This window comes from Drosophila takahashii, chromosome 2L (genome assembly GCF_030179915.1).
Source record: "Drosophila takahashii strain IR98-3 E-12201 chromosome 2L, DtakHiC1v2, whole genome shotgun sequence".
Classification (NCBI taxonomy): Eukaryota; Metazoa; Arthropoda; class Insecta; order Diptera; family Drosophilidae; genus Drosophila; species Drosophila takahashii.
Genome location: NC_091678.1, coordinates 26,994,656 through 27,022,642, shown reverse-complemented (window position 1 = coordinate 27,022,642; position 27,987 = coordinate 26,994,656). Strand labels below are relative to the sequence as shown.

Genomic DNA, 27,987 nt, shown 5'->3' with positions numbered 1-27,987 from the left:
GACACGATTGTAGCCCCAAAACTCTGTGTGGGTTAAACTATTCATAAGGTCTGACACTTTATGTAAGTGTCGTCGATAGTGCATATGGGACATAGAATCAAGGCCCATAATCATGACTGAAAGTTGTTCTTTAGATGTATATGTTTTTAGCGACCTTTTAGGCGGGGGCAGGAAAAACAGAACGTCACTAAAAATTATCCTGGCAAAGTCCACCCAACACCATTTACGAATGTTCTGCTGGCCGGTTCCAACCTCATAGTACCTAGATTGCTCGCTTGGCATAAAAAACTGCAAGGAGACGTACTTGCTCAAGAAATCATGAACCCTAATGAATTCCCGATACGCACAGGAAACACGTTTCCAGCGCTTCACGCGACAGAATGAGAAAAGCTTAGACTTCGAGATATTTAGGATTAAGCAATTCCGACCTTCGATAGTCTCAGCTATTAACAACTGCATCCTTGGGCAGACAACTGATCTGAATGGTTTTATAAAAGAAATAGCCAAATAGCCGCATTCATCCCATGAATACGACATCCCGTCGTATTTACAAATAATTCGGAGATTCTGAAGGTTAAAATGCTTTTAGGTTCTAAGCTATTATCCTTATTCCGGTCCCAATGCATACGGAAATACACGAGAAAACAAATGAGCATAAGAATCATAGCAAAACGTAGTCGTCGATTGTAATTAGCTGTCCATTTACCTTTCGCTTATAGTGATATTGATGTAAGCATAGAAGACATTTTTAAAATGTTCCGACAATACTTGAAATAATGACAAATATTTAAAGAATTACTTGATCTTTAAATATCTTTCCAATGATAGCGCCCACCTTTTAAGGTTCAAGTGTTCATATTGTATTTTCGCAACAAATCCAGTAAGCTAAATTAAAAATCAATAAACTTTAAGATTTATATAGGGTAATACGTTCTTTTAAAAAAAAAATGACCAAATAAGTATTAATTTAATATTACACGTTCGTTTATTGACTTTCTGCTTTCATTTGCGTTTTTTCATGCAATATTTGATTTTACAATTTAGACCTAAATATTAAATCTGCGTTTACAAAAATTATGTGGACGCCCTTAATTTTATATGTTATAATGTTGTTTGAAATTGTATAATCCTAATTTTGCTTGCTTTCTTCTTGTTTATCAGTTCAATATTCTCCGTTTGTAAAATTAAAATTACCGATCCGTTTCGTTACTCTCTTATTTAGTGTCTATTTGCCGTTATATATAAAATACAAAATGCATATAAAATGATGGATGTCGTAGATGGTGTTGACACTAATTTTTGAGGGGAAGGAAGAAGTTTGGCGAGCAGAGTTTGTTACAATAATAAATAAGTATAATAGGTATTTATAAATATTAAGTGCCAATATGGCCTTTTTCATACCTTTATTTTTATTATTATTTGTATTGTGATTATTGTGTACGACCTAGGGTTGGGTCTTGTTAAGTGATCGTATTATATATAACTTAGTTATGCTAATGCTTAATACGCATAATGCCAATTGTTGCAATTTGACTAAGTGTAAACACAGGAAAAAACCTACCTAAATGCCAAAATAAAATTAAAATTTTACAATATTGGAAAACTGTTTTAAAATCAAAATCTTAACAAAAATCGGATCAAGAAAATAGAATAAGAATAATAGAAAATATATTCATTTTAAAACATATTTTCTCCTTTTATAATACTTTTGGCATTTTCATTTTCGCTGCTTGAGAAATATCCCTCTGCTTTATCTCTCCATCTTTTTGTTTTTTCAAGGCCTAGAGTCGAACCTCAGAGAAAAAAACTTAAACTAATTTCAGTTAGAATTGGTTTGGACAGTCTTAATGCTGATTGGGGAGAGGTCGTAGACCCCTAAGATGCCTTAGCGAACTGGATAACAGAGCTCATTCTCATCACCTTGGACCCGGGTCCATCCCCGGCGCCAGCAGAACCGGCGGCACTGGCGGAGGAAGTTGCATCTCCGGCAGCCACCAGGGCCTTTTCGGGATCCACCTGACCGTTATCGCCCTTGTTCATGTAGTGTTTACGCTTACGGAGCGGAAGCGTCATCACGTTCCGATCGGCCATCATCAGGGAGTCGCTCTCCGGCGAGGAACTACGTTCGGGTGACTCGGTGCTGGACCGTAGTCCAATCGCTGCCTCCACGCGTCGCACGATGTCCGGATTAGGTAGAGCCGATCTGAAATAGAGAAAACAAAAAGTTATTATGTGCCCTTTTTCGCAGGGACCGTAACTGTTATAAGTTTTATTTTAAAAATCACACTTTAACAGTTATTTTCTGATTTGTAAAGTAAAACTCAAGGAATAACTGTTATTTTTTGAGTTTTATAACACTGTGCAACATTTTTAGGGTTATAAAATGTAACCGCAATTCTGATTTCATGGGCGGAAAGAACTCATCGAAATAAGCTAAAACCCATTTGGGATTCTCTGGCTTAGCTCGCGTTTACCTATTATGGCGAGTTAAAGTTTTACATACAAAATGTATTTGTAACGGCCATATCTTGTGAACCGATTAAAATTTCACTATCAAGTCTTCAGTGATTATGTAGCTATGAACCCAAGGAACTAAATTGACAAATGTCTCTTGCTAAGACGTACACCTAGCGCCTTAAAAATCGAAAAATTAGGCAAATTTGTTTTTTAACGCGCTAGGTGCACTAGGTGCTAAGTGCGCAAGAGTCATTTGTCAATTTAGTTTCTTAAGAGGTAAGATACATATAGACAAAAAAAAAAATTCCATTTTTTTTTATTATTTAAATTGGTAGAACAACTCTTTAAGAATGTGTCATGAAAGTTTCACGAAGAAATTCGAACTATTTTGGAACTTATACCAGGATGACGGCACCCACCTTCCTTGTGCAGTAGATATATTTGATTACTTTGAATGCGTTTTTCTCGAAACCATGTTTTCCTCAGCTGCTTCGATCATCATGCTGCTTTTACAGAAATGTTTGTAATGAATTTGCCGACTGTCTGAACCTACTTTATGTAAAAATTTGTACGGTTAAGAATTTTTTGTTAAGAAAAAACAACAAAAAAAATATGAAAAAAAATATTTTTGACTTTGAAAGAGTGCCACAACCTGAGTTTTTCAGATATTTTATGTAAGTTAGGTTCAGACAGTTTCTACGTTATTTCTTAACAAAATAAACTTGCTTTCATAAAAATCGGATCTACACAGCGACCTGTGGACCTTATTGGTAAAAAAAAAAATCACGAAAAACATGACAAAATTGCAGTTCTATATGTATCTCCCCCCTTAAGATTGCATGGTGGTTAAGTTTACAGTTTAGCGCAGAGATAACTAATTAGAATTTCAAGAATTTTTTTCTTGAAAATATAAAATAGAAACCGAATTTCATTTCTTGTTTTTAAGAAATAAACTTCCTTATTTTAAAGGCGTCTTTCTAAGCATTTAAGGGATTTTATTCTGATTTTAAGAAAATTTAGAGTTTTTTTTATTAGTGTAAGGGAAACGCAATACTCACTCATATTTGGGCACTGGCGCATAGCCTTTGTGAAGTCCGTGGCGAGCGAGATCACCCCGTTTAAAGTGTTCGATTAGGACGGTGGCTTCATGGGTGTCATCGTAGTTGGCCGCGAGATCACTGACGTGCAGAGTGGGGACGTGTTGCTGATGCGTCTGAGTCTGCGTCTGCGTCTCAGCTGGATGTAAGGACCCGTGGCCTCGACGAAGCTGCATCATTTGCCATGCCGCTGCGTGCACGTCTTCATCCTGCACTTGGTCATCGTTGTCGTGATGACGACGGGCCATGTTGGCTGCTTCGAGCAAAGCGGGATTGATTGTGAGGCCAGGGGCTTGAGGCTGCAGCTCCAGAAGATTTGGCGGGGCCTGGTAGAAGTCCACAGAAGGCGCCGTCGCCTGGCTCTGGCCCTGTTGCATGCTCAGGTCGGTCGGCTCCTCGTCTGTGTAGCTGCTGTGGGCAGGCTGGGCGCTTGACACACCGCTGTCCCGGCTCAAGGCATCCGTCTCCACCTGAACGGGCAGGTAGTGGGCCGACGTTGGCGGAGGCGAGGCCAGACTGCTGGCCGATGGCGAGTACGTGGAGCTGAGCGAACTGGGCGAGAGGGGCGAGGAAGAAGCGGCAGAGAGGGCTGCTGTCCCAGCTTTGGAGCTACGCGGCTGACGGGCCTGGCGAGGCTTCTTTGTGGCCGGCGGTGAACTGGGCGGCGAGTGGTTGCTGCTCTCAGAGTTGCTGCTGACGCCCTGCAAGGACGGCGACCCGGCCGAGGAACCCGCCGATACTGATGCTGCAGACGCTGAGGCCTCCGCCTCGTCCTCGGGGATTTCGTTGGCATGACCCTTGATGTGCGCCTCCATTTCCTTCTTGTTCTTGAACGTCTCGTCGCAAATGGTGCACTTGTAGCACTTGGAGCCGTAGTGCTGGACACGGTGCAGCTTCAGCACGTGGTTGTATCCAAAGTCCCGGAAACAGATGTCGCAGTGGTAGGGCTTTTCGCCAGTGTGCGTCCGCGAGTGCACCTTGAGCTGCTTGGAGCAGGTGAAGCCCTTTCCGCAGCCCGGCTCCGGGCACTTGTACGGCTTCTCGCCGGTGTGGGTACGCATGTGGATCACTAACTGCCCAGACTGGATGAACGTCTTCTCGCACACGGAGCACTTGTGCGGCCGCTCGCCGGTGTGAATGCGCATGTGCCGGTGCAGCTTCCCGGAGTGCTCGAAGGCCCGTCCGCAAACGTCGCATTTGTACGGCCGCTCCTTCGTGTGGATTCGCCGATGCACCTGCAGATTCTCCTTTACGCTGAACAACTTGTGGCAGAACTCGCACTCGAACGGCCGCTCGCCAGTGTGGGTGCGGTAGTGGCGGATCTGCAAGAGAAGGAGAATAATGTTGGTTTTTATTAAATATTTGCGTTGGTTTTATTGCGTTTTAATAGTGGCATAGTCTTGAAGTTCGGATTTACACCGAGAGGTTAGTTGTGGTTGAGATATTTTTCCTTAGAAGTAGGTGACTGAAAACCATTCGTATACCCTGCAGAAGGTATTTTAATTTTGGTCAAAGTTTGTCACGCAATGAAGATACGTTTCCGACCCTCCAAAGTTTATGTTCATATATACTTTGTAGGGTCGGAAACGACTCTAACTGAAATTAATCTGAGCTTAATTATGAGGGGTTTTTTGGCGTTGAGGTTGGGGCGAAACTTACCAGCCTGGCGGGAACGGCGAACGTTTTCTGGCACACGTTGCACTGATACGGATCGGCTCCGGCAGCTACGTTGGCCAGAGGCTTGATGGTCGGACTCTTGGGAATGCCGATCGGCAGACCCGCATCATTCAGCTCGATGGCCGCCGATGTCGCAACGACCCCCGCGCCCACTGCGCCATTCAGTGAGAGATCGGCATTCTTTGAGTGCGACTTGGTATGCGAGGTATGGGCCGACTTGCTGCCAAAGGTCATGCCGCACTGATCGCACTTGAACTGCGGCTTGTTGACGCTCGGCTTGCGCACCTGCGACACCGCCGCTGATGTTGAAAACACGGCGGACGGCTCTGTCTTGATCCGCTGAGGGGGTGGGGCTGCTGCAGTCGGAGTTGTGGTCGTAATACTTTCATGTTGCTGCTGCTTTTGGTGCTGCTGGATGGCCAGTTGGTAGCTGACAAACTGCTGCTGCTCCTGGTGATGCTGGTCCTGCAACTGTTGTTGCAATTGCCGCTGCTGTGGTGTCTGCAGCAACTCAAATTGCTCCTGCTGGCCGCCGGATGGTGGAACTCCAATTCCGACACTCGTGGTCGTCGCCGTCAGTGGGGGCGGCACCTGAAGACAGAACTGCGCCTGACTAGATTGCTCCGTTTTTATGAGCAGCTGGTTAGCGGAATAGTAAACCATGTTGGTTGTGGCTGAATCTGCAACAAGCAGGATAATGGGATTAAATGAAATTGGTTTTTTTTAATAGGGAAAATTACGCAGTAAGCTACTTGTTATATACATGTTTAGACATTATTATAACAAAAACTACCAGAGACCGAAAAAAACATAATTTTAAAGTTTTTTTTTAAGATTACTACGATTTTTACTTATAATTGTCAAAGATAACGCTATTTTTAATTTTGACCACAGGCAGTGTTAAAAACAAAAATCACACTTAATAATTACACAGGCCAACAGTGTTTTTGGTGCAGCCCTATGGGCATTAAATTGTGTTAATATAGACGGATATAAGCATATCTGCATACTTAGTTTTCGAGTTTAACGGGTGGTATTTGTGCAATCTCGGTTTGAAAAAAGTAGCAACATTTTATATTTTCATTTAAGATATCTTCGAGGGTCTGTGCTCAGTTGTAATAAAACCTATGCCAAAAAATTGCTTAGATGCCCTTCTACATAATTGCATTTAAGGTTCCATCATTATTTGAGTTAATAAAAGCCTATGAGCCATTGAAGTAATTTGTTCACCTCTATTTACAACCAACTTGATGCGGTGAACAGGCTTAAAAAAATACAAGGAAAAATATGTGCCCTAACATATTTTACATGCATCTAGAGGCGTCTTTTCCCGAATTTTTGAGATAAATCCCACTATTGTACTTCGAAAAATGGAATTTATAGAATTTTTTCCGTAAGAATGGGAAAAGTAACAAGTATTTTAGAGTCATTCTTACGTAACGAGTGTGTCGTGATTTTACACAGTAGGCTTTTTAAAGATAACAGTGGCGTCGCCTTAAAATTGTGGTGGGGATTTCTTTTAAGGCATATTAACCCCTTAAAAATATAATTTGTCTATGTTCGGCGCCTACTGCTAACCAAATTGAAAGGCACATTTTTACGAATGTGTCAGATATTTATGTAAAATGGGATTTAAAAATAGTTGTTACTTTTTAAGTTCTTACGGAAAAAATTCTATAAATTCCATCCTTCGACGTACAATGGTCTTATTTGTCTTAAAAATTCGGTGAAAGACGCCTTTAGATGCCTGTAAAATATTTTAGGGCATACATTTTTCCTTGTATTTTTTTAAGCGTGTTCACCGCATCAAGTTGGTTGGGAATAGAGGTGAACAAATTACTTCAATGGCTCATAGGCTGTGATTGACTCAAATTATGATGGAACCTTAAGTGCAATAATGTAGAAGGGCATCTTAGCAATTTTTTGGCATAGGTATTATTACAACTGAGCACAGACCCTCGAAGATATCTTAAATCAAAAAATTAAATGTTGCTATTTTTTTCAAGCCGCGATTGCCCAAATACCACCCGTTAAACGCGAAAACTAAGTATGCAGATATGCTTATATACGTCTATATTAACATGTTTTAATGCCAATAGGCCTGCACCTTTTAATAAAGTCCATTTTGTTGACCTGTGTTATTTACGATTTATTGGGTGGGAATAATAAAACTACTAATCCTTCCAGTTTTTTATATCTGATTCTTACTCATTTTAATCCTGGAAACTCGATTGATTAACCTGCGTTACATATTCGATTGATCCGTGTCAGGAAAATTAAGAAACACACAAAAACAGATAGGAAGTGCTATACGAGTGGTTAGAAAAGCCTCGTAAATGGAAAATAGGGAGGGTGTGGGAAACCCACCCCTTAAATTTATTCTACGCACTTTCTGTTATTGCCGGTCGGAGTTTTCCAAAAAGAAAAAACGTACAAGCTTATAAGAGAGAGGAAAAGAGTGAGAGAGGGAGAGAGAGAAATTGGGGGGAACTTCCTTCTTTTTTAAATATCCCATCTGGGAAATTTAGGAAATATTATAAGCCCTACGGTTTCCAACCGGCATTTTTTCCCCTGCCGTTCTGCTCTCTCTCTCCCTCTGATTCTTGTTTACTGTTATGATAGTATAAACCCCACACCTTCCCCCAAAATGAAAATGTTGTATACCAAAACAAAATGGCGTCGCCAGGAAACTTTTTTGGTCGACTTTTCCAGAAAAAAATTTCCGCGACAATCTCAGTTACCTTTCCCCAGCGACTTTTTTATGGTAGCCTTTGGAGTCTTGGATATATCAAGCAACTCGGTGCCCGATTTGTTGAGACAATCTTTAATCCAAAGTTGTTTGGGGGCCCAAGTTTTTGGATCATTCTTGCTTTCAGTCATCGTGTTTCTTACATATATGCTTCTAATATTACTTTTTGATTATTAAAGTCCAATAATTACGTTAAAAGTTGTAAGCATTTTCAAAGATTTAGTTTTGTAAATTTTTTAGAGATCTTTTTGCATTTATATGTGTAATTAAATAATTCATTAAAAATCAGACTTCAGCTAAACATTTTGTAGTTTTCCAGTCAAAAGTCCTTGGATTTATATAAAAGCAGTCTTAGGATTATTATGTTAGTTAAGTCATGACTTTTTTAGACAAGAATTTTCATTTGACGAGTGATTTTTTCCTTAATCAGATTCTTCTTGATAATTTTGATAATTTTTTTCAAATCCTTCGATTGTTGCACGGGATAGGTGTGTTGGTAGGCCTGGATATTTTGCGGAGGCTGCTGCTGATGGTTGCGGTATTGATGATGACCGCCTTGACCCGTGCTCTTATTCATGCGCATTTTTCTAAATGATCTCAAAATATCGTTCATTGAAAAGTCGGTCATTTTAGAGGTGTGGACCACACACACACTCATACCACACGAACAAACACTGAACAGAGTAGAATGGGAATCGGAAAATGTTCACATCGCCGCTCACGAAGTTTTCAGCTTGATGGTGTAACGGAGACTGGTGGGTGAGTTCCCGAAAAATCTGCCTCAAACCCAAGAAACAACGCGGCGCGGAAAAACCAACCACCAATAAGAATAGTCCCATTTGATCTGAAATTTCCCTAAATTGGAAAATGTTTGAGTGCAATTTGAAAGGGAATTTTTGAGTGTTTCTCTGTTTGAGTGTTTTGTGACTGTCAGATAAGATGGAATATTACAGTACAACCAAATTTCCGTGTTCAGTGAATGAGTCAAACAGTAAATCCATTAAATATGTAAGGGAGAGGTATGCAGGTTGGTACATTTTTTGTTTTTTATCTGGCATTTAGACAATCGTTTATGACGATAAACTTCAAGCAATCAAAAGGTTAGTCTTTTAACTTCAAAAAACAAAAAAAAATATTTTTTTCCTTCGGAAAAACTAAAAAAATTTTTTTTTCTAAAAGTGCCAAAGCCTTGCTTACACAAAATGGGTAGTTTTAGGAGAAAATTAATAACATTTTTTCTGACTGTCAAATTAATCTGATTTTTTTAATTAGTTAACAACTAAATTATTAATTCTTACCAATTTAATATCAGCACGTTTTATTTTTTTATAGAAGTTTCAAAAAAGTGAAAATATACTTATTTGGTGAAAAATGAGTGTCACAACTTAAATCTGGATTGAGCATGGCCTCTAATGTTTCACTCAAAAGTTTTGTTACTGTGATTATACCCGTTACTCGTAGAGTAAAAGGGTATATTAGATTCGTGCAAAAGTATGTAACAGGTAGAAGGAAGCGTTTCCGACCCTATAAACTATATATATTCTTGATCGGGATCACTAGTCGAGTCGATCTAGCCATGTCCGTCTGTCCGTCTGTCTGTCTGTCCGTCTGTCTGTCTGTCCGTCTGTCCGTCTGTCTGTCCGTCTGTCTGTCTGTCTGTCTGTCTGTATGAACGCTGAGATCTCGGAAACTATAAAAGCTAGAAGATTGACATTTTGCATGCAGATTCTAGGAGTTCCTACGCAGCGCAAGTTTGTTTCAAAAGGGTGCCACGCCCCCTCTAACGCCCACAATCGCGTATATACGATTTTAAAAATTTCAATATTTTGGAAAAGTAAAAATGCAGTTTTATTGTGTTTATCAATACCTATCGAAATGTAGAAAAAATTTTTATAATCGGACCATTCGTTAAAAAGTTACGGCGGATCAAAGTTTTTCTCCATCTCTTTCGCACTCCCTTTAGCTGAGTAACGGGTATCTGATAGTCGGGGCACCCGACTATAGCGTTCTCTCTTGTTTTTGATAGTATATTGATTGAAAAAGACTGAAAATTACAATATTTGAAGTAAATATTGGGCGGAAAACTGATGGCTTCTTTCGGAGATTTCTCCAAAAGTTCATCTATAAAACGCAAACGTCCAGATTCCACCTTCAATAGCTAAGCATTTGTAGGAAACCTTCCAAAAACAGAATGAGCACAAGAAGCCAATGCTAAAATACAATAGTTTCAGTGACGGCAGGTTCAAAAAACTTTATCGGCTTTCGTTGTTTATTGTTGCTGGTGTTTATTCGGCTGTGCGTCAACCTAGAGCAAAAGTTCATTAACATTCGACACAAAAACTATTTCTGAGTTTGTATGGTTGGAGTAAAGAGCACTGCTCGACAAAGTTTTTCAAGGTATTACCAACAACATTTTTTTGGGGAAAAAATACATTCTCTATTATGGGTTTAAATCAGCGGTCGGCAGCGCCCTATTAAGTGAGCATAGGGTTTTGTTCTGCCGCCGCGCTGCTCGCACATGTATAACGTAGAACAGCGGTCTGCACACACACATCGATGAGCTGCCCAGTGCAAATTACTCACACAAATATAAAACAAAATGTCAACGTATGTGTGTGCCGACCGCTGGTTTAAATGAATGCCGTGGAACGCTCTTCCGAAGATCTTGGTTTTCAAAAAGAGAGGCCAGCAAGACTGAGAAAGAGTAGGAGAGGGAGAGGCTGTTCCTTAGAAAAGTGGAACTGCCGTTACTTTGTTGGGATAGCTCTGAAAAAAAGCGACTTGAAACTGGTCTTTGGGGGAAGTGTTAATGTTTGGATAGATCAGTAAAGTTGAAAGTTATTTCATAAAGTAAGTAAATTGTGATTTTAATTTAGATCTTTATGCGTACAAAAACATGTATGTACATATGTATGTATGTACAGTGGATCACATTAATATTCTGTTTTTTGTTCTTTTAACTTCAAACGTGAATAAAAGCTTTATAACTAAAAAAAATAAATAACATAATAATGCTGATTTGGTACATTCGTGCTCTCAGCTCTAGGTTTTCAAGCTAAAGTTCGATGGTCCCGCCTAATAAAAGAAATCGATAAAAAATAAAACGCTCGCAGTTTTTGTATTTACGGAAGCCTTCTCAATGAAATTGTATAAATACGTTAAAGTTCTAAGCAGTCTAATCAAACGATAACTATTAAGAGAGATAAGATACTTGAACAAATGAAATTGTAGTGACTGGAAGTTCCTTGGTTCCCTATTTTGGCCAAAGGAAATGTCAAAAAAATTGTCCATTATAATAAATTTAAAAGTTTTGAATATTTAGGTTAAGTTTTAATATCCTAGATATTTTCCTAGTTATTTATTTAAATTCCGGGAGCATTTACCAAAATAAAAGAGCTATGGGGTGAATTGGGCAGATTTAGAAAATTAAGCATTCTTTTTAGTGTTGTTGTTAATATTGCGAAGGTCTAGACTCTAGACACGACGTCTGAGCTTGAGCTACGCTGTCTCTGCTCGGTCGCTGCTCTGCCGCAGTTTGCGTCGATGTCGACGAGCCACGCACAAATTGCGTGGGGCGCAGCGGTTGGCCTAGGTCAAAAAGCGACAAAGACACGCAGGAGGCAGCGAGATACACTTACAGTATAGCGAGAACGCTCACACAGACACCCGGAGAGTGCGTGCTTGAGGGGAAGGAGAGTGGTAAAGGGGTCTTTATAATCGCTGAACTGGCAAGTATGGCGTAATATTCACATCTCGCGTTGCGCTAGTTGACGAAATTAAATACTTGCGGTAGAACGCCAGTACTGAAAATTCGTGTGCCGAAGGGGCACCCCTATGACGTCTTTTCACTGTTTCAAGATCTATATACATATGTAGGTTCGTGCATATGTACAAATGTACATATGAACACATATACAATGTTTGCTACTTAAATGGCGCAGCCAGGAGACCTTCCCTTTCGTTTGGCTCTCTATCCCCAACCCTCCCACTGCTGCTATTGCAACAGTCACCGCAAACAACATGCTTACTCATTGCGGAGAGTAAAACCGAGAGAGAGAGAGATAGGATGGGGTGGAGAGTGGGTGTGGAGAGCGAGCCAACACGCGCATTGATTGTGTGCCTGTCGAAAACCCGCGCACGACCTCCTTACGGCAGCCCGTGTTTTTGCTACTCAACGAGCGAGTCGAAAGCCCATGCACGCCCTCCACGTGTAGTTCAAGTTCAAGACAACACCGAGAGCGAGCGAGAGTGAGTCGCCACACACAATGTCGCTTCAGCGGGAGTATGCAGCCAAGCTCTGCCGCTGCGATGCCTGCGTCAGCGTTGCAGTTGGCGCTGCAGTCTGTCTGTGTTTATGTGTGCGTGTGCTTTAGCCAATCTCGCATTGCATACTTTTTGAAAACTTTAAGAGTGATTTGAGTTGATTTCTAAATTATGCATAGAAGTCAAAAGATGTTATGTCAGATATGTATAATCATAGTTGGACTTATATTTTAAAGTGGTCCGATTAACCAATATAAAATGAAGGATTAAGCTTTTATAGCTGCCGAAATGCAGGTTTCTAGACAGAAGACAGAAGCAAAGAGAATTCTACGAAAAACGGGTATAATTACACTTACAGAATTGCCTAATATGGTTCCGCTTTAATTACAAGCCAGCTCGATAAAACGATTTCATCAGCGGCAAGCGACGTCGCCATCGCCCGCAGAGCAACCTCAATTCAGCCAAGGGTTAACGAACTTTAAAAAAGCTCACAACGTTATTTTTTCGAAAAGTGTGGAGAAAAGAAATCCAAAAAACGTTGGACGACTGCGATGTATGAGTGTTCGTGCGCAAGTAGCTCCCCAAAAACAGAGTGCTTTTTGGGGGCGGGGATCTAGATTCAGACGATCGGAGCAGAGCGGCAAGAACAGCCACAGTCAATACATAACATTTTGTGAAAACCTCAAAAAAAAATACAATAAATAAGTACACAGCTCAAGAAGCAGAGACAATTCAGCAGCAGCAACAAAGGGGCAGCATGCACAAGTGTTTTTGTAAATGCCGAATTTTTTGTTCTTTGTCCGCAAGGGTGACCAAAGAAAGGGCAGTGACATATTGAATTCACATTAAATACTCGTTCCTTTTGTTCTCGAACCAATTTGGAATACGTTTTTACGTCATTTTAAAAATAATATTCAGCCACTCCGGCTCGGGTGAACTTTTGGGGGGAGTGCCTAAAGCTCTTGATATTTTTGGATACATTGTGGAAGGAAAACGAGTTAGCAGAAAGCTTCCGGAATTACGAACAACACTATGACTAACAACATCGAAGGGCCTATCCCGGAGGCGTGTTTTCGAAACTGGTTGAAGTTCCGATTCGGTCCCCGAATGCCGTTCCGCTTGCGCTTTAACTTTTAATGCTCACGATCACAGATTCAACAAGAGAGAATGCTTTAGTCAGGTTGGTGTCCCGACTATACCCGTCACTCAGCTAACGGGAGTGCGAGGGAGATGGATGTATAACATTTTTTTGATTGCGCATAACTTTTTAATGAATGGACCGACTTGAAAAATGTCTTCTACATTTCGATAGGTATAAATATACACAACAAAATTGCATTTATACCTTTCGGAAATCTTTAAAGGTGAGGGCGCCAGACACATTTTAATATCGTTAGTGAGCGATTGTGGCGCTCGGCTGAAATAAACTGGGAAATCTCAACCTTCTAGCTTTTGTAGTTTCCGAGATCTTAGCGTTCATACAGACAGACAGACGAACAGACAGACGACTAGACAGACGGACATGGCTAGATCGACTCGGCTAGTGACCCTGATCAAGAATATATATATTATATTTATGGGGTCGGAAACGCTTCCTTCAAGCTGTTACATACTTTTGCACGAATACAATACATATACCCTTTTACTCTACGAGTACCCGGTATAAAAAGTGATGTTTTGTTTTTCGTTCGCGACCTGCCACTCGAGATATGTAAGTTTCAAATATCAAAATACATATTACTCTATTTATTATATTTAATTTGTGTGTATATATATATTTTATCTGTATATATTCATTCTTCGAAATATTTCAAAGAGAGTTGTTCAAACAGGATGTGTATGTGTGTGGATCTGAAATTGGATCTGCAGGCAATTTCCAGAAGTAGTCTGATAATGTGTGCGTAATTTTTTGGCGAAACGCGTTTATCAGGTTGAATTCCAGGGACAAGAAAAATTGAAGGATGTATATATTAGAAATTCAGTCCTGCCCCTTCAAGCACAATGTGATATCAGGAAAGTATTGAATTCGCTTTTCAAAAAGCACTCATTTCCATTCAATGCAAAAACTAATGAATGCCTTGAACTTAAAAAACTGGCTGGCGAATGAAGCTCGGTACAGTGAACACTTACTTGGTACTCCCAATTCACAGTGCTGCATGTCGGGTCAGAAACGGAGCTTGCAGCGCGAACATTAACAAGCGTTCGTCTTTTGCGGGTACAGCTGAGCAGCAGCGTCAAAAGTGACGAGACGCGGCAATCTTGTCCTTGAACTTGGCAAACATTTGTATTGCTGTATATTTCGCAGGCGAAAAGACACACACTCACGCAATTCGCTTTCAAATGCACACAAATGCAGCTGCAACGCTGACTGAGGGTGCATACAGTTGTGTTTTATGTGAATACATGTCGCTCCTGTATGTACATATATATGAATTGTACAATGTACATATACCACACGCAACTGTAATGTGGACACAATAATCAAGCGTTTTTATAAGGAGCATTGAATCATTGCTAAGCTTTTAAAAACATTTGTGTTTAATATGTGCAAAACGACTTTTTCAGAGTGAATTGACAGTTAAACCTCAACGATAATTCGTGGTTTTGGAAATTTTCCCAAGTCAATTTTTTGGTCAACTTTTGTACAAAGATCCATAGCTTAAGACTTTCCTTAAATTTTTGCAATAAAATATATAAATTTAAGTAAAGTAATTTAATAGTAATGGTAATCTTAAATATTCTTATCATAATGTTTTCAATTCGGAAAATTGTTATGAAATGTTATGAAATGTATTCTCTCCATAGCCTTTAAGAGTGTAAGTACATTACATTGCAGTGCAGTTATCATTTAAAATGCTTTAAAGCTGCCTATTGGTTATTATACCCTTGCAGAGGGTAATGAAATTTTAGTCAGAAATTAACAAAGGAGAGGTTTCCGGCCCTATGAATATATATTCTAATCATCATAACAAAACGAGACGATTTAGTCTACCTGTCTGTAAAAATTGGTTTAGAAAGCTCAACAAGATACTGACCATTCGCAGAAATGACAAAGTGTATGAACATAAATACATTTGCTTATAGGGGATTGGCAGAACCGGCAATTAAAAAACAAGGAATAAGAAGGAGAACAGAAACTACTATTAAATTTTGTTAACCAAGGTCAACATTTTTTATTTATAAAAGTATAAAAAAGCTACAATTTGAGTAGCAAGAATGAGAGGGCGAGCGAACCGACATCCGACATATACATGGTCACATTCCCTATATGTATACCAAAAGAGCTTGATAAACAAACACACGATAGCAGCAACCAAAATTCTTCATAACTTTCAAAACAGCACCAATAACAAATTCTTAAAAATATGGCGGATTTGATAGGGGCATGGGCTCAGACGAGGGAAGAAGAGCTGCGGGGGTGCCTATAGAGATACAGAAATTTTTGGCAACGCACACAGATACTTATTTACGCATACACAGGCTTAACAGGTTTCACGCATGTCTGCGAACCGGCTTTTTCGCTTTATTCCTCATTTGCGTTAGAATATTTCAGCAGCTTTCTTGTCAGTATGCATGTACATATGTACATATGTATCTCCCAAAGGTATTCAGAGAAACAAAAGTTTCCCTAGTTCTTGCATTGGCTTCCTAACACGAAAATCAATGGGGTAGGCAAAAGGTCGGTCGCCTAATCATTTTAAAATCAAAAGTTTTCCCCTTTTTTGATACAATATGTACACTTTTATAGGAAAAACACTTGAAAATCGGTTATATCATTTATAAATATCAATTACGTGGTTTATGACGAAAAGTTTAAAGTACTAAAACAAGAGAGAACGCTATAGTCGGGTGCCCCGACTATCAGATACCCGTTACTCAGCTAAAGGGACTTTGATCCGCCGTAACTTTTTAACGAATGGTCCGACTTAAAAAATTTCTTCTACATTTCGATAGGTATTCATAAACACAATAAAACTGCATTTTTACTTTTCCGAAATATTGAGATTTTTAAAATCCTATATAAGCGTTTGTGGGCGTTAGAGGGGGCGTGGCACCCTTTTAAAACAAACTTGCGCTGCGTAGGAACTCCTAGAATCTGCATGCAAAATGTCAATCTTCTAGCTTTTATAGTTTCCGAGATCTCAGCGTTCATACAGACAGACAGACGGACAGACGGACAGACAGACGGACAGACGGACAGACGGACATGGCTAGATCGACTCGGCTAGTGATCCTGATCAAGAATATATATAGTTTATAGGGTCGGAAACGCTTCCTTCTACCTGTTACATACTTTTGCACGAATCTAATATACCCTTTTACTCTACGAGTAACGGGTATAAATACTGAATCAATTGATATACCTATTAGATTATGAAAGTCAAATCAATGATTTCTGTTTAAATGCAAAAATATTAGAGGTTTATCAAATAAGGTAGGTCAATCCGATTGCATTTCGATTAAATTATCGACAGAAAGTTAGTATCACTAGGTTTTATTTCCGCCTTTCAGCTATTGATTGTGAAAGGCCCAAGTATAAGAACGTTCATATAATCAGAAAGAATGTATGCATATCAGCCTTATATCTTCGCATCTTCCACCCCCCCATAATAATATAATCGAAGCACGGCACCATTCATAGAGAGATTCTGCTCCCGCGGAGAAACGTATATACATTTGAATATCACAAGAGTGATAAGGGTTTGGGCGGCCACTCCAATAAGTGCCAACAGGCGGAACGTGAATGAACGCAGCTACGACAACACAAGCCAGCGCGACCCGAAAAGAAAGACGAAACAAATCAGCTTGCCAATATTCGCGATAGCGATACCAGAATTAACGTATTATATGTTCATTTTTACTTTATAATCGGTATTTTTGTTTTTGTGCCTCGCGACGACAATTTCCTGTGGACATAAATACCTCAATATCAATTTTCAGAGATTAAAACAGAAACAAATTCTTCACAACCAGCTTGTTAGTGTTGTTTTTTGATTTGTTGGGGTTTGTTTATTTGTTCTTTTTCCTGACGTTGGCGTTGACCTTGGGACCCAAAACTGGCCAATATTTTGATAAAATACAGAGGGCAAAGTTAAAACCTTAAATTTAAAGATCGGACTTGGGGCCAAAGTGTTAGACCTTAACCTTTTTTAATCACATGTTCAAAAGTGTTCCATTCTAAAATTATTATGTAGAATCGTCGCAAAAAAGCCTTAAATATCTGAAAGAACTAAAATTTAACAACAGATATGTGTGCTGAATATTTGAATTGACATACGGTAACTTTTCGAATCTTAATTTTGGGTTCAAAGAAAATTATAGAATGTAAATCAAATTTATGAAAAGATTAGATCGAAACAAAAACCATGTACTTTTCCTTGCGGGGTTTTGTTAAACAGATCTCCAGTTGATATGAACTCGCTATCAAAGCTAAGTAGCCTGATCCTGTCAAGTGTTAAGGCCACGAAGGTGACTCACATCTGACGGTGAGTCACCAATGCTTAGGAAACCCCTCATCAACATCGATCGAGCCATTATCAAAAATTGCGAATACCCAGAACACTTATATTAGCCTATTGTCATGATGACTCAAAGGGCCGATTCTTAAGCTAATTAAGTTCTGAGTCATCATGAAAATGGTTTGGAACAGCTGGTAACGTCGCGCTAGATGTGTGTGTTGAGGCCTTTTTTCTATTTCCCAAAAGATACTGCCATGCAGTAATCGCCGAAATGACCAGAATCAACATAAAATGAATGCATCATGGGGCGTATGTGTGATTTTTATAGATTACGTATTTATAGATCTGTTGTGATACTTTATTCGGAGCTTATCATTGACGTGCTATATTGTGTTTGACGTAGATAGGCAGCAATTTTTAGAAGATTTTCATATTGCGTATATGACATGTTAACAATGCGAAACAAACAAAAAAATTATTAAAATTAATTTCATAAATTCTTTCTCGCTTAGATTTTAGTAAAAATAAAAAGTAACTATTTGGAGACTTTTATGACTGTTTAATTGAAAAATGTTTTTAAATAGAGATTAGCTAACAAACATCAACTCACCATAAAATTGATCGGGAAAATCCGCAAAATTGCTCCTTATTGTCCTTCTTGATACCGAAAGGTAATCCAAAGTTGGTTTTATATATATAGCGATTGCTGAACACTTTTTGCCTGCTTCGCCGATTTTTGTAAGTTCTAGGAGTCGAGCGTCCAAGCAAGCAAATCGACCAGGGGCAAGTGTTTTCCGCCGAAACTTTTTCACTGAGGAGCGACGACCAGAACCGTACCCGTAATCGCAATCGCTGCGACAATTCGCTCTCTCACTTGACGATGACCAATTACAAAACACACTGAGACCGTTAGGTAAGGAACATTTCTGTTTCTGTTTTCCGTTTCGCTGTCGCTATATTGTTATTGTTATTGTTAGTACTGGCGCTGCTGAAAGCGCTGAGCAAGCGATCGTACGTATACTTGATGTCAAACACTCGGGGGCCCTCGGCTCTTTTCGTTTTTGGCCGAGCCAAGCCACTCGTGAACAACCTTCGCGCTTTGATATTATAAAATTATTAGTTTCAAGTTTAGAATCGTGCTTCTCTCTTGCTTCTCTGAAGTTGCGTGTTGTTGTTTTCCGATTTCCGTGAATATATATGTTCTAGTCACGAGTGTGTGGTCCAATGTGCGCCTGTGTGTGCGATTGCTGTTTATTATCTGCTGGGCAACTAGCAATCGTTGTTGTTATCTTTGCGCACATTCACACGCCACTTTAAACAATATTGACCTAGGTTGTTATGAATGTATGTAGAGGTATTTAAGGTTCAGCTCCACCAAACCATTTGATTCATTGCACTTCCTAGCTTTACTTTTTTCAACTCTTCAAAATCTAGTTTGATTTAAGATTTCAGATATCAGATTACTTATAACGTATACACAACATAAAAAATTTATTTAGAAATTGCACTTGTGTTAGAAAATATAACATTTAACGAGGTTTAGCCGTTTCCAAAACTTTTCTTCGTAAGGCAATCGAGATCAATGGGTATGTGATTATGTTCTTTGCAATTTGCAGCTGCTGAGCTTTAACTTTCTAAAACTACTCGAGGTCCAAGTTCTCGGAGAACGTCCGTCCGCGTTGCCAGCTCGTCAAGAAATACAATACGAGAACCGAAAAATTTGCCGAGAACAAAGCTCGCAGCGGCAGAGCAGCGGCAGAGGCAGCTGCGTCGACTGCGCAGTCGGCGCAGAACGAAAGTCGCTGGATGTGTATGCGTGAACCGGCATTTGCCGCAGCTGCCTTACACTACGAACTCAATAAAGGTGGTCCGCCCTCGCAGTTTGTATTATATTATTCGCAATTGTTGTTGCCGCCTCTGCTGGAGGCGACGTCGACGGCGGCAGGGACGGCGCAGCACCGCTCAACTTACTCAATAAAATTTTTATTATGATATCTTCGCACACGTAAAAAATGTCGATGTTTCGGTGGCCGTTGCTTTTGAATTGAATTGTCGGTGGGCCGGCGGTTTTCCCGTCTTATCACCATACTGCCGTTGGTCGAATGACGTATCCGTCGAAATTGTCTGAACATCAGATTTGTTAACAAAGAGTGTAACTATTTGCCACGAACTAGTTGCCAGTCACAGTGCAAGGTTCTTCGATTTGATTGGATCCAAAACAAGCATGAAAAACTGCGCCAAAAAACCTTGACAATAAATAGTATTAAGGAAATACTCTAGTTCCAATTCATGTTTATTAGTATTTATTTATTAGTATTAGTATATTTAGGGCCGTTTTCTCGTCCGCATGTTTAATTTAAAGCAGCGGTCGGCACACACATACGATGACATTTTGTTCTATATTTGAGTGAGTAATTTGCACTGGGCAGCTCATCAATGTGTGTGTGTAGACCGCTGTTCTACAGTGTACATGAGAGGCAGCGGATGGACAGAGCAATTCCCTATGCTCACTTAATAGAACGCTGCCGACCGCTGAATTAAAGTATAGATAAGAGTAAAGCCCACTTTAAATTTAGCATTCAGACGAGAAAACAGCTCTTGCCGTAGAAAATTTAACCAGCAATTGTCGGATAGGCCCTTTTAACTGTAGAAATAAGGTACAGTTGCGGTCAAAATAATAGTAGTGCCGGTCGCGCACAGAGTTTTGTATCAATACTTTCTCTATTTCTTCACATATCCAACTTAGGGCCGGTTTCTCGAGTGCCGGCTAACATTTCTCGAACAGATAAAGTCCCTGCTAAGGCATTTTGGCTTTCTCGAGCATAAATGTGAGAGCTAACTTTGACAGGGACTCGGAGTCCCTGTTAAGCGTTTTCGACTCGATAGAATGACAGCTGATTTGCCAAAGCCAACTAAGAAGAAGAAACGAAATCACAGCTGACTTTTCCTTTGAATTACACCCAAACAGCTGGTGATATAATCGAAGCACGCCATTTTTTGCGCTTCACAGCCCAATTCTGTGCGTTAACAGCACTCTGTAATTGTTTCTCGTTCAGATAAATTTAAGCAGTCGAGATAGCCGATTTGCTTTTACGAACAGTTTATCTGGTCTTTAAGTTTTTCGGACAGATAGGTATCAGGGACTTTGACAGGGACTCGAGAAACCGGCCCTTATTCTTTCGCAAAAGTAACAATAATTATCAGGGACCGAAAATAACTGTTATTGTAAATTTTTCATACAAAAAAAAATCACGCACTTAGAAAGGTCCAAATATTTTTTAAATACACCACTATAGCCATTGTAGTTTACAAATCCGTAATGATTTTTAATTTTTAAAATAAAACTCAAAAATAACTGTTATTTGTTGATTTTTATGTATAACAGTTATTCCCTTGACATGTTTGAAAAAATGAAATAATTAAAAAAAACATGCTAACAGTGTTTTATATAATTTACTAAAAATTTGTTAAAAAAGGCAACCGCGCATATTGTATAAATATATTTTTTTAATTAGTTTTACCAACAAAATCTCCATAAATCAAGATTGAGTTTTATTTTTGATCTCGACGAATAACTGTTATTTGTCAACTTTTATTATAAAACTCAAAAAATAACAGTTATTCTTTGAGTTTTACTTTACAAATCAGAAAATAACTGTTAAAGTGTGATTTTTAAAATAAAACTTATAACAGTTACGGTCCCTGGTTTTTAATTATATTTCGATTTTTTACTGATGATTATTAATTATCTGTTCTTCAAAAACGTGCAGTTGTGTTAGGATATCGCCTCCCTTTGTATTCCTTTTCACCTTAATTTGCAAGAATGCACTTATTGGACTCAGCCACAATAATAGTAATGCCAGAGATATTATCAGGAATATTTAAATATTTTCCATTTTAAACCAGGATTGTATTGTTTATGTTATGATGTTATTTATTTTTTTCCTCAACAGAGAGTCCTGTCTAAGTGAGGCGTGGCAAACAGTGTTCTGCCGAGAGGTGAGATCTGACTAAAAAATTGGTTAGAAATTCTATTAAAAATGATCCATCAAAAAAAAACGAGTGGTCGACCCAAGTTATTGGACAAAAGATCAGTGGATCGCTTAGCAAGACACTCAAGGATCAAAACATTCACGTCTGCTGCATCACTAAAAAAATTTGTGACTTAAATCTAAGTTTGAAAACAATAAGAAGACTGCTTAGAGATAATAACCTCATTTCAAGGAGTCTAAAAAAAAACAAGAGAGAACGCTATAGTCGGGTTGGTGTCCCGACTATCTAATACCCGTCACTCAGCTAAAGGGAGTGCGAACGCTGTACTCGGGTTGGTGTCCCGACTACCTAATAATTGTAACTCAGCCAAAGGGAGTGCGAGGGAGATAGATATATAAACAATTTTGATTGCGTATAACTTTTTAATGAATAGTCCGATTTGAAAAATGTCTTCTACATTTCGATAGGTATAAATATACACTACAAAATTGCATTTATACTTCTCGGAAATCTTTAAAGATGTGGGCACAGGACACATTTTAAAATCGTTAGTGGGCGATTGTGGGCGTTAGAGGGGGCGTGGCGCTCGGCTGAAATAAACTTGCGCTGCGTAGGAGGCCCAAGAATATGTGTGGAAAATCTCAACCTTCTAGCTTTTGTAGTTTCCCAGATCTCAGCGTTCATACGGACGGACAGACGGACATGGCTAGATCGACTCGGCTAGTGACCTTGATCAAGAATATATATACTTTATGGGGTCGGAAACGCTTTCTTCTAGCTGTTACATACTTTTGCACGAACACAATATACCCTTGTACTCTACGAGTAACGGGTATAAACATAAAAGCACGGTGGTTTATTAATTATGATTTGGATGAGTTTTTCGTACCATGAAGATGGGCCAATATATTGGAACGATATCTATAGGTCAGCATTTTGAACGACGTGATGGTCCCATATGCCGCTGAGGACATGCTTCTTGTTGGGACGTTCCAACAGGACAATAATCGAAAAAACATTAGCAAAGAAGCTAAAGAGTGGTTCGCAGCCAATCAAGTCAATGTCATGGAGTGGCCCGCACAGTCACCTGATCTCAATCCAATTGAGAATTTATGTTGTGACGTGAAAAGAGCTGTCTCGGAAATAAAACCAAGCAACTTTGGAAAGCTGTACAAAGATATTGAAGCTATATTCCTCTAAAGAGGTGCCATAATTAATTCCTTGGATTAGCGCTGTGTGTCTGTTATTGCAAGCAAAGGATGTGCAACCAAATTTAAAAAAAACCTTAAATATAGGTCTGTTATATACATTTAATCATTTAGGGCCGGTTTCTCGAGTCCCTGTTAAAGTCCCTGAAAGCTATCTGTCCGAAAAACTTAAAGACCAGATAAACTGTTCGTAAAAGCAAATCGGCTATCTCGACTGCTTAAATTTATCTGAACGAGAAACAATTACAGAGTGCTGTTAACGCACAGAATTGGGCTGTGAAGCGCAAAAAATGGCGTGCTTCGATTATATCACCAGCTGTTTGGGTGTAATTCAAAGGAAAAGTCAGCTGTGATTTCGTTTCTTCTTTTTAGTTGGCTTTGGCAAATCAGCTGTCATTCTATCGAGTCGAAAACGCTTAACAGGGACTCCGAGTCCCTGTCAAAGTTAGCTCTCACATTTATGCTCGAGAAAGCCAAAATGCCTTAGCAGGGACTTTATCTGTTCGAGAAATGTTAGCCGGCACTCGAGAAACCGGCCCTTAATCTTGAAACTTTTTTTTGGTTGTAATAAACATAAAAGACATAAAAGTTTTACATTTAATTCGGAATACCTCTTTGTATTAAATACATACATATGGGCCGTTCTTTTACAAACCGAACAGATTTGGGCAAAAAAAAAATTTCACATTTTTGATTTACCTGAAACTTTTTTTACACGTACTATTCGGAAAATAAGTAAACACGTGTATCAGGATTTGACCGAAAAAAAATTATTTTCCTAGTTAGAATTTTTTTAAGTGTGCCAAAAAGTGTCAAATTTGAAAAAGTACCCTCTCATTGAAAATCTGTATCTCCGGTTATATGAATCCAATTGACTTCATGTCTTTTGCATTAATTCCTCTAAAACCTCTCCTTTCAAAATAAAATTTCTTAAAAATTTTTTTTTTTAATTTCTTAAAAATAAAAACAAATTAAGATTTAAAAAAATTTTTTAACTATTGCCCCCACAAAAAAAATATTTTTTTTTTATTTTAATACTTGCGCCATATTGTTAGTTACAATCGGTTTTTGTAAAAAGTTGGAGCCACTTTTAGTTTTTAAAATATCGAATTTGTTTTAGCAAGGCCTCGGCTTTTTTCTATGAAAAAACGTCGCAGCAAGTAGATCTACTCTCTCACTCTTATCGGATCCTAATGGAATTTATGTTTTCTCATTGTTTACTAGTCCTTTAACAATTGTTAATGATTAAAAGTTAAGTTTTAAGTTTTTTGACAATTTCTGAATGACAAAAAGTAAAAAGTCATTTTTTAATCAATTAAAAACTTACAACTATTTATTTAACCGTCTATTTAATAAACAATAATTTTAAATTTATTTTATTTATTATTTTTTTATATTATGTAATTTATTAAACATTTTTAAATATATTTTTTTTAAGTTTTTAAAAAAATTTATTTAATAAAAATAAAAAATTATAAAATTTAATTAATTTTTTTTATATACTTTATGTGGTCGGAAACGTCTCCTTCACTGCGAAATTAAGAAATTTCAATGGGCGCAAAAAAGAGCCGAAAATTTTTGGCGGCGAAGAAAGCTGCGGTGCACGCATTTTCTGCGATGTGTCTGCCGCTGCACCGTTGATGCAAGGGGAAAGGGGTCGCGGGTGTCAGTCGGTGCAATAAATTCAAGCTTCATCCCTTTTTCGCCGACGACCAACACCGACAAAACCAGCGAAAACCCCGAGCCCAAACCCAGAAGGTCTGGCAACTTGCAAAAAGGGTAAGAGTGACGCGTGCAGCGCAGTCTGCAACGGCAGAATCCTACGAAAAGTTCGCGTGGCGGCCGTGCAACGGTTTTCGACGCCATCGAGAGGACGTGCAACTGTCTTTGACACTGCTGCACATGCATGGGGTGGGATATCCGCCTGCCACCTCCCTTTCAGCTGCGGAGCAGACGTTAAGCACAGTGAGCGTGGTCACGTCGTTGAAAACAAAAAGTTTGTTCGCAAAAAATATTAAATATTGCCTCAGGTTCGACACCAAAACAGACAGACAGACAATAATACACAAAATAAAAAGAAAGAAAGAAAACCAACCCAATCGGACGTCTATATTCTATAGCTCCTATAGGAACAATCGGATATAGCAGGGACTGCAAATAAGTGTTGTGAGTTTAAAAAATTGAAGGCCCAAACAGCGTCCAAAAAATATGGGAAAAATACCACATACTTAGTTTGGCTCGGCAAATGGAAAAATGTGATAAACCTTTTTTTTTTCAATTTTTATAATAAAAATTGAAAATAAGTCTTATTCTCCAATTCTTATTCGAAAAATTGAAAATAAGTCTTATTCTCCAATTCTTATTCGAAAAATTGAAAACAAGTCTTATTCTCCAATTTTTATTATATAAATTGAAAATAAGACTTATTTTTAATTTTTATTATAAAAATTGAAAATAAAAATTGAATTTACATATCTTTTGTACCAATGGGTTATTGCAAAATTATAAAAACAGGATTGATCTTTAAGTCAATACCATTCATATGAGTTTCGACACGACCATGTCCAAGGACATTTTAAGGACTTAGTGCGGGTTTCTCGAGTGCCGGCTAACATTTCTCGAACAGATAAAGTCCCTGCTAAGGCATTTTGGCTTTCTCGAGCACCAATGTGAGAGCTAACTTTGACAGGGACTCGGAGTCCCTGTTAAGCGTTTTCGGATCGATAGAATGACAGCTGATTTCCCAAAGCCAACTAAGAAGAAGAAACGAAATCACAGCTGTCTTTTCCTTAGAATTATACCCAAACAGCTGATGAAATAATCGAAGCACGCCATTTTTTGCGCTTTACAGCCCAATTCTGTGCGTTAACAGCACTCTGTAATTGTTTCTCGTTCAAATAAATTAAAGCAGTCGAGAAAGCGGATTTGCTTTTACGAACAGTTTATCTGGTATTTAAGTTTTTTGGACAGATAGCTATCAGGGACTTTGACAGGGACTCGAGAAACCGGCCCTTAAAATGGCTTTTAAAGTTCTATATATGTAGCTTCTTTGTTCTGTGGAAGTTCTTCTATGTTCTTCAGATTGGTTGGACTGTTCTCTTCTAAGCTAAGGCATTATTTCTTATACTTGGCTCAGCAATTATCGATTCTTCAAAAACCGCGAATTCTTAGCAATAAAGAATATATATTTGTGTGGATCATACATAACATAACCAAAGAAACCTTAACATATATTTTACATCGAAATTAAATTTCTTGTTTCAAGAAAGGGTTTTTTAGAAAGGCACCTTTTAAACAAGAAAAATTCTTTCTTGTTCAAATTTCCTTATTATATTAACACTGAAACTCTAAAAATAAAATGTAACTTGGTTTTTTCTTTTGCATATTATATTTAATTACGTTGAAAACATTTAACACTTAACATTTAAACATTTTTAAATAACACATTTTTGACTTAAGAAAACATTATTATTACCCAAGGTCTGTTGAACTTCATATGACCTAAGGTAATCCATTTTCTTCGCCTTTCCTTATCTAGAAAAAAAGAGTTATTGGTATATCAATGATTTGTTTTTAGATAAACAACTTTTTTGAAATAATGTAATGTTAATAATAGCCAAAATACAAACACGATGGTCAGACGACCGATAGAGAGGAGCAAGACAGGTAGAAAATGAAGGGTTGAAAATCAAATTTCAGAGAGAGAGAGGCACGGGAGAGACACGTACATACATACATATATATTTACATACAGTCCTTTGCGCGAAGGGAGACCGAATGTAAGCAGGGCAGATCATGTCAATTTTAAGAAGGAGAAGAGAAAACATCGCGACGTGTAGGTCAAGCGAGCGAGAGAGAGGAGCAGAATATGAAAGGGTTGAAAATCGGGTTTCAGATCGGGTGAGCCGCGTACATGCATAGATATTTACATGCATACATAAGTATGTCAAACAAATACAACATATTTTTCGTACCTTTGACGGTTTTAAAACAAAATTACAGCTTCGCCAAACCAATTATTTGGCTGATGCAACTGCAGGTATTTTCAATCTGAAAAATAAATAAAATGCGAGTAATAAGATAAAGTTATTATAGAACTCTACACCCACAAATTTATGTACAAATGTATGTATGTACGTAGCTCTTAGCTAAAAAACAATTCAACTAAATTGGTATACGCTTGGTAAAGAGATTTGAAATTTATCCTTTAATTACATACATACAATTGTACGCCCGCTATACAAAAAATTATATACATATTTACATACCTTTGAATATTTGGAAAAAGGCTTCACCTCTTATCCGCTTGAAAATCACGTCCATCACTTACGTTTTTTTTTCACAACTGACGCTTGGGTGATCAGAGAAGTCGGTAGCCGGGTAGTAGTCGGGCCGAGTAGGCCCTTCGTCCCACTTCGTTTTTCTTGTCGTTAACATTCGGCAGCCGAAGGAAGTCAATGGCTACTTTTCTATATTCTAGAGTCATTTCATTCATATATTCAAAGGTGATTTTGTCCTTAAATACGTACAAAAATGTTTTGGCTGCGACGGCAAAACAAACATATGAGATTTTCATTTTTCTATTTTTAAGAATAATTCTTTCTTAAATTGTTTCCATCAAGAAAGGTTTTCTGTATTCAAAGGCCAATTTTCTAATAACAAGAAATTTTTTTTCTATTTTCAAAGGTAGGCTGATTCAATGGCGAGATTTCCAAAATTTAGAAATTAATTTTTATGAGTGTAGGTGCTAATTTATATTGTATATGGTGGTAACTTGTTCTGGACCTAGAATCGCCGCTATAAAGAAGGCTGTACCATCCCAGCAGGATAAAAATCCATTTAGAAGCAATCCGAAAAGTGTTTCAGTAAAATCGAAAGTTACCCGCCCTGCAAACCACGGATTCTAGCAGCTGGGGAATAGTCGCCCCATATCTTTAAAAGAAAAATCGTGCGCATGTCAATAAGCCAAACCACCCTCTCACCTCATTCTTTCCAAAAACTCAACCCCAAGAAAGGGAAATTTGTGATTTAAGAAAACGAAAGGAATATTTGCAAGACTTAGGGTCATTGACCCACGAAAAAGC

General features: G+C 38.5%; 1 protein-coding gene and 1 long non-coding RNA gene across 5 annotated transcripts; both read right to left on the bottom strand.

The window, feature by feature from the left end:
- Positions 1-962: 962 nt before the first annotated feature.
- LOC108064060 (Krueppel homolog 1) lies at positions 963-19,397 on the bottom strand. 4 transcript variants are annotated; one of them, XM_017151399.3, is made up of 4 exons: positions 18,313-19,397; positions 5,214-5,911; positions 3,516-4,876; positions 963-2,203 (listed from the first exon to the last, which is right to left on the bottom strand). In XM_017151399.3, the coding sequence occupies exons 2-4, from the start codon at positions 5,892-5,894 to the stop codon at positions 1,876-1,878; spliced, it is 2,370 nt and encodes a 789-aa protein (XP_017006888.2). In that variant the 5' UTR covers positions 5,895-5,911; positions 18,313-19,397; the 3' UTR covers positions 963-1,875. The 4 variants fall into 4 exon arrangements, with proteins under 4 accessions (XP_017006888.2, XP_017006890.2, XP_017006885.2 ...); XM_017151401.3 differs by lacking the exon at positions 18,313-19,397 and adding an exon at positions 8,389-8,747; XM_017151396.3 differs by lacking the exon at positions 18,313-19,397 and adding an exon at positions 7,973-8,366.
- A 6,871-nt stretch (positions 19,398-26,268) lies between these two features.
- On the bottom strand, positions 26,269-27,250 carry LOC138911975 (uncharacterized). The gene is made up of 3 exons (XR_011417609.1): positions 27,172-27,250; positions 26,878-26,953; positions 26,269-26,437 (listed from the first exon to the last, which is right to left on the bottom strand). It is a non-coding gene; the product is annotated as an uncharacterized lncRNA (long non-coding RNA).
- Between the last annotated feature and the right edge of the window lie 737 nt (positions 27,251-27,987).

Coding starts and splice junctions, on each gene's coding strand:
- LOC108064060 (XM_017151401.3), bottom strand. CDS start 8,638: ATGAGTGTGTGTGTGGTCCACACCTCTAAAATGACCGACTTTTCAATG. Junction 5,912..8,388: donor GATTAAGGAAAAAATCACTC/GTCAAATGAAAA, acceptor TGCTTGTTGCAG/ATTCAGCCACAACCAACATG. Junction 2,204..3,515: donor GCGCCAGTGCCCAAATATGA/GTGAGTATTGCG, acceptor TCTCTATTTCAG/ATCGGCTCTACCTAATCCGG.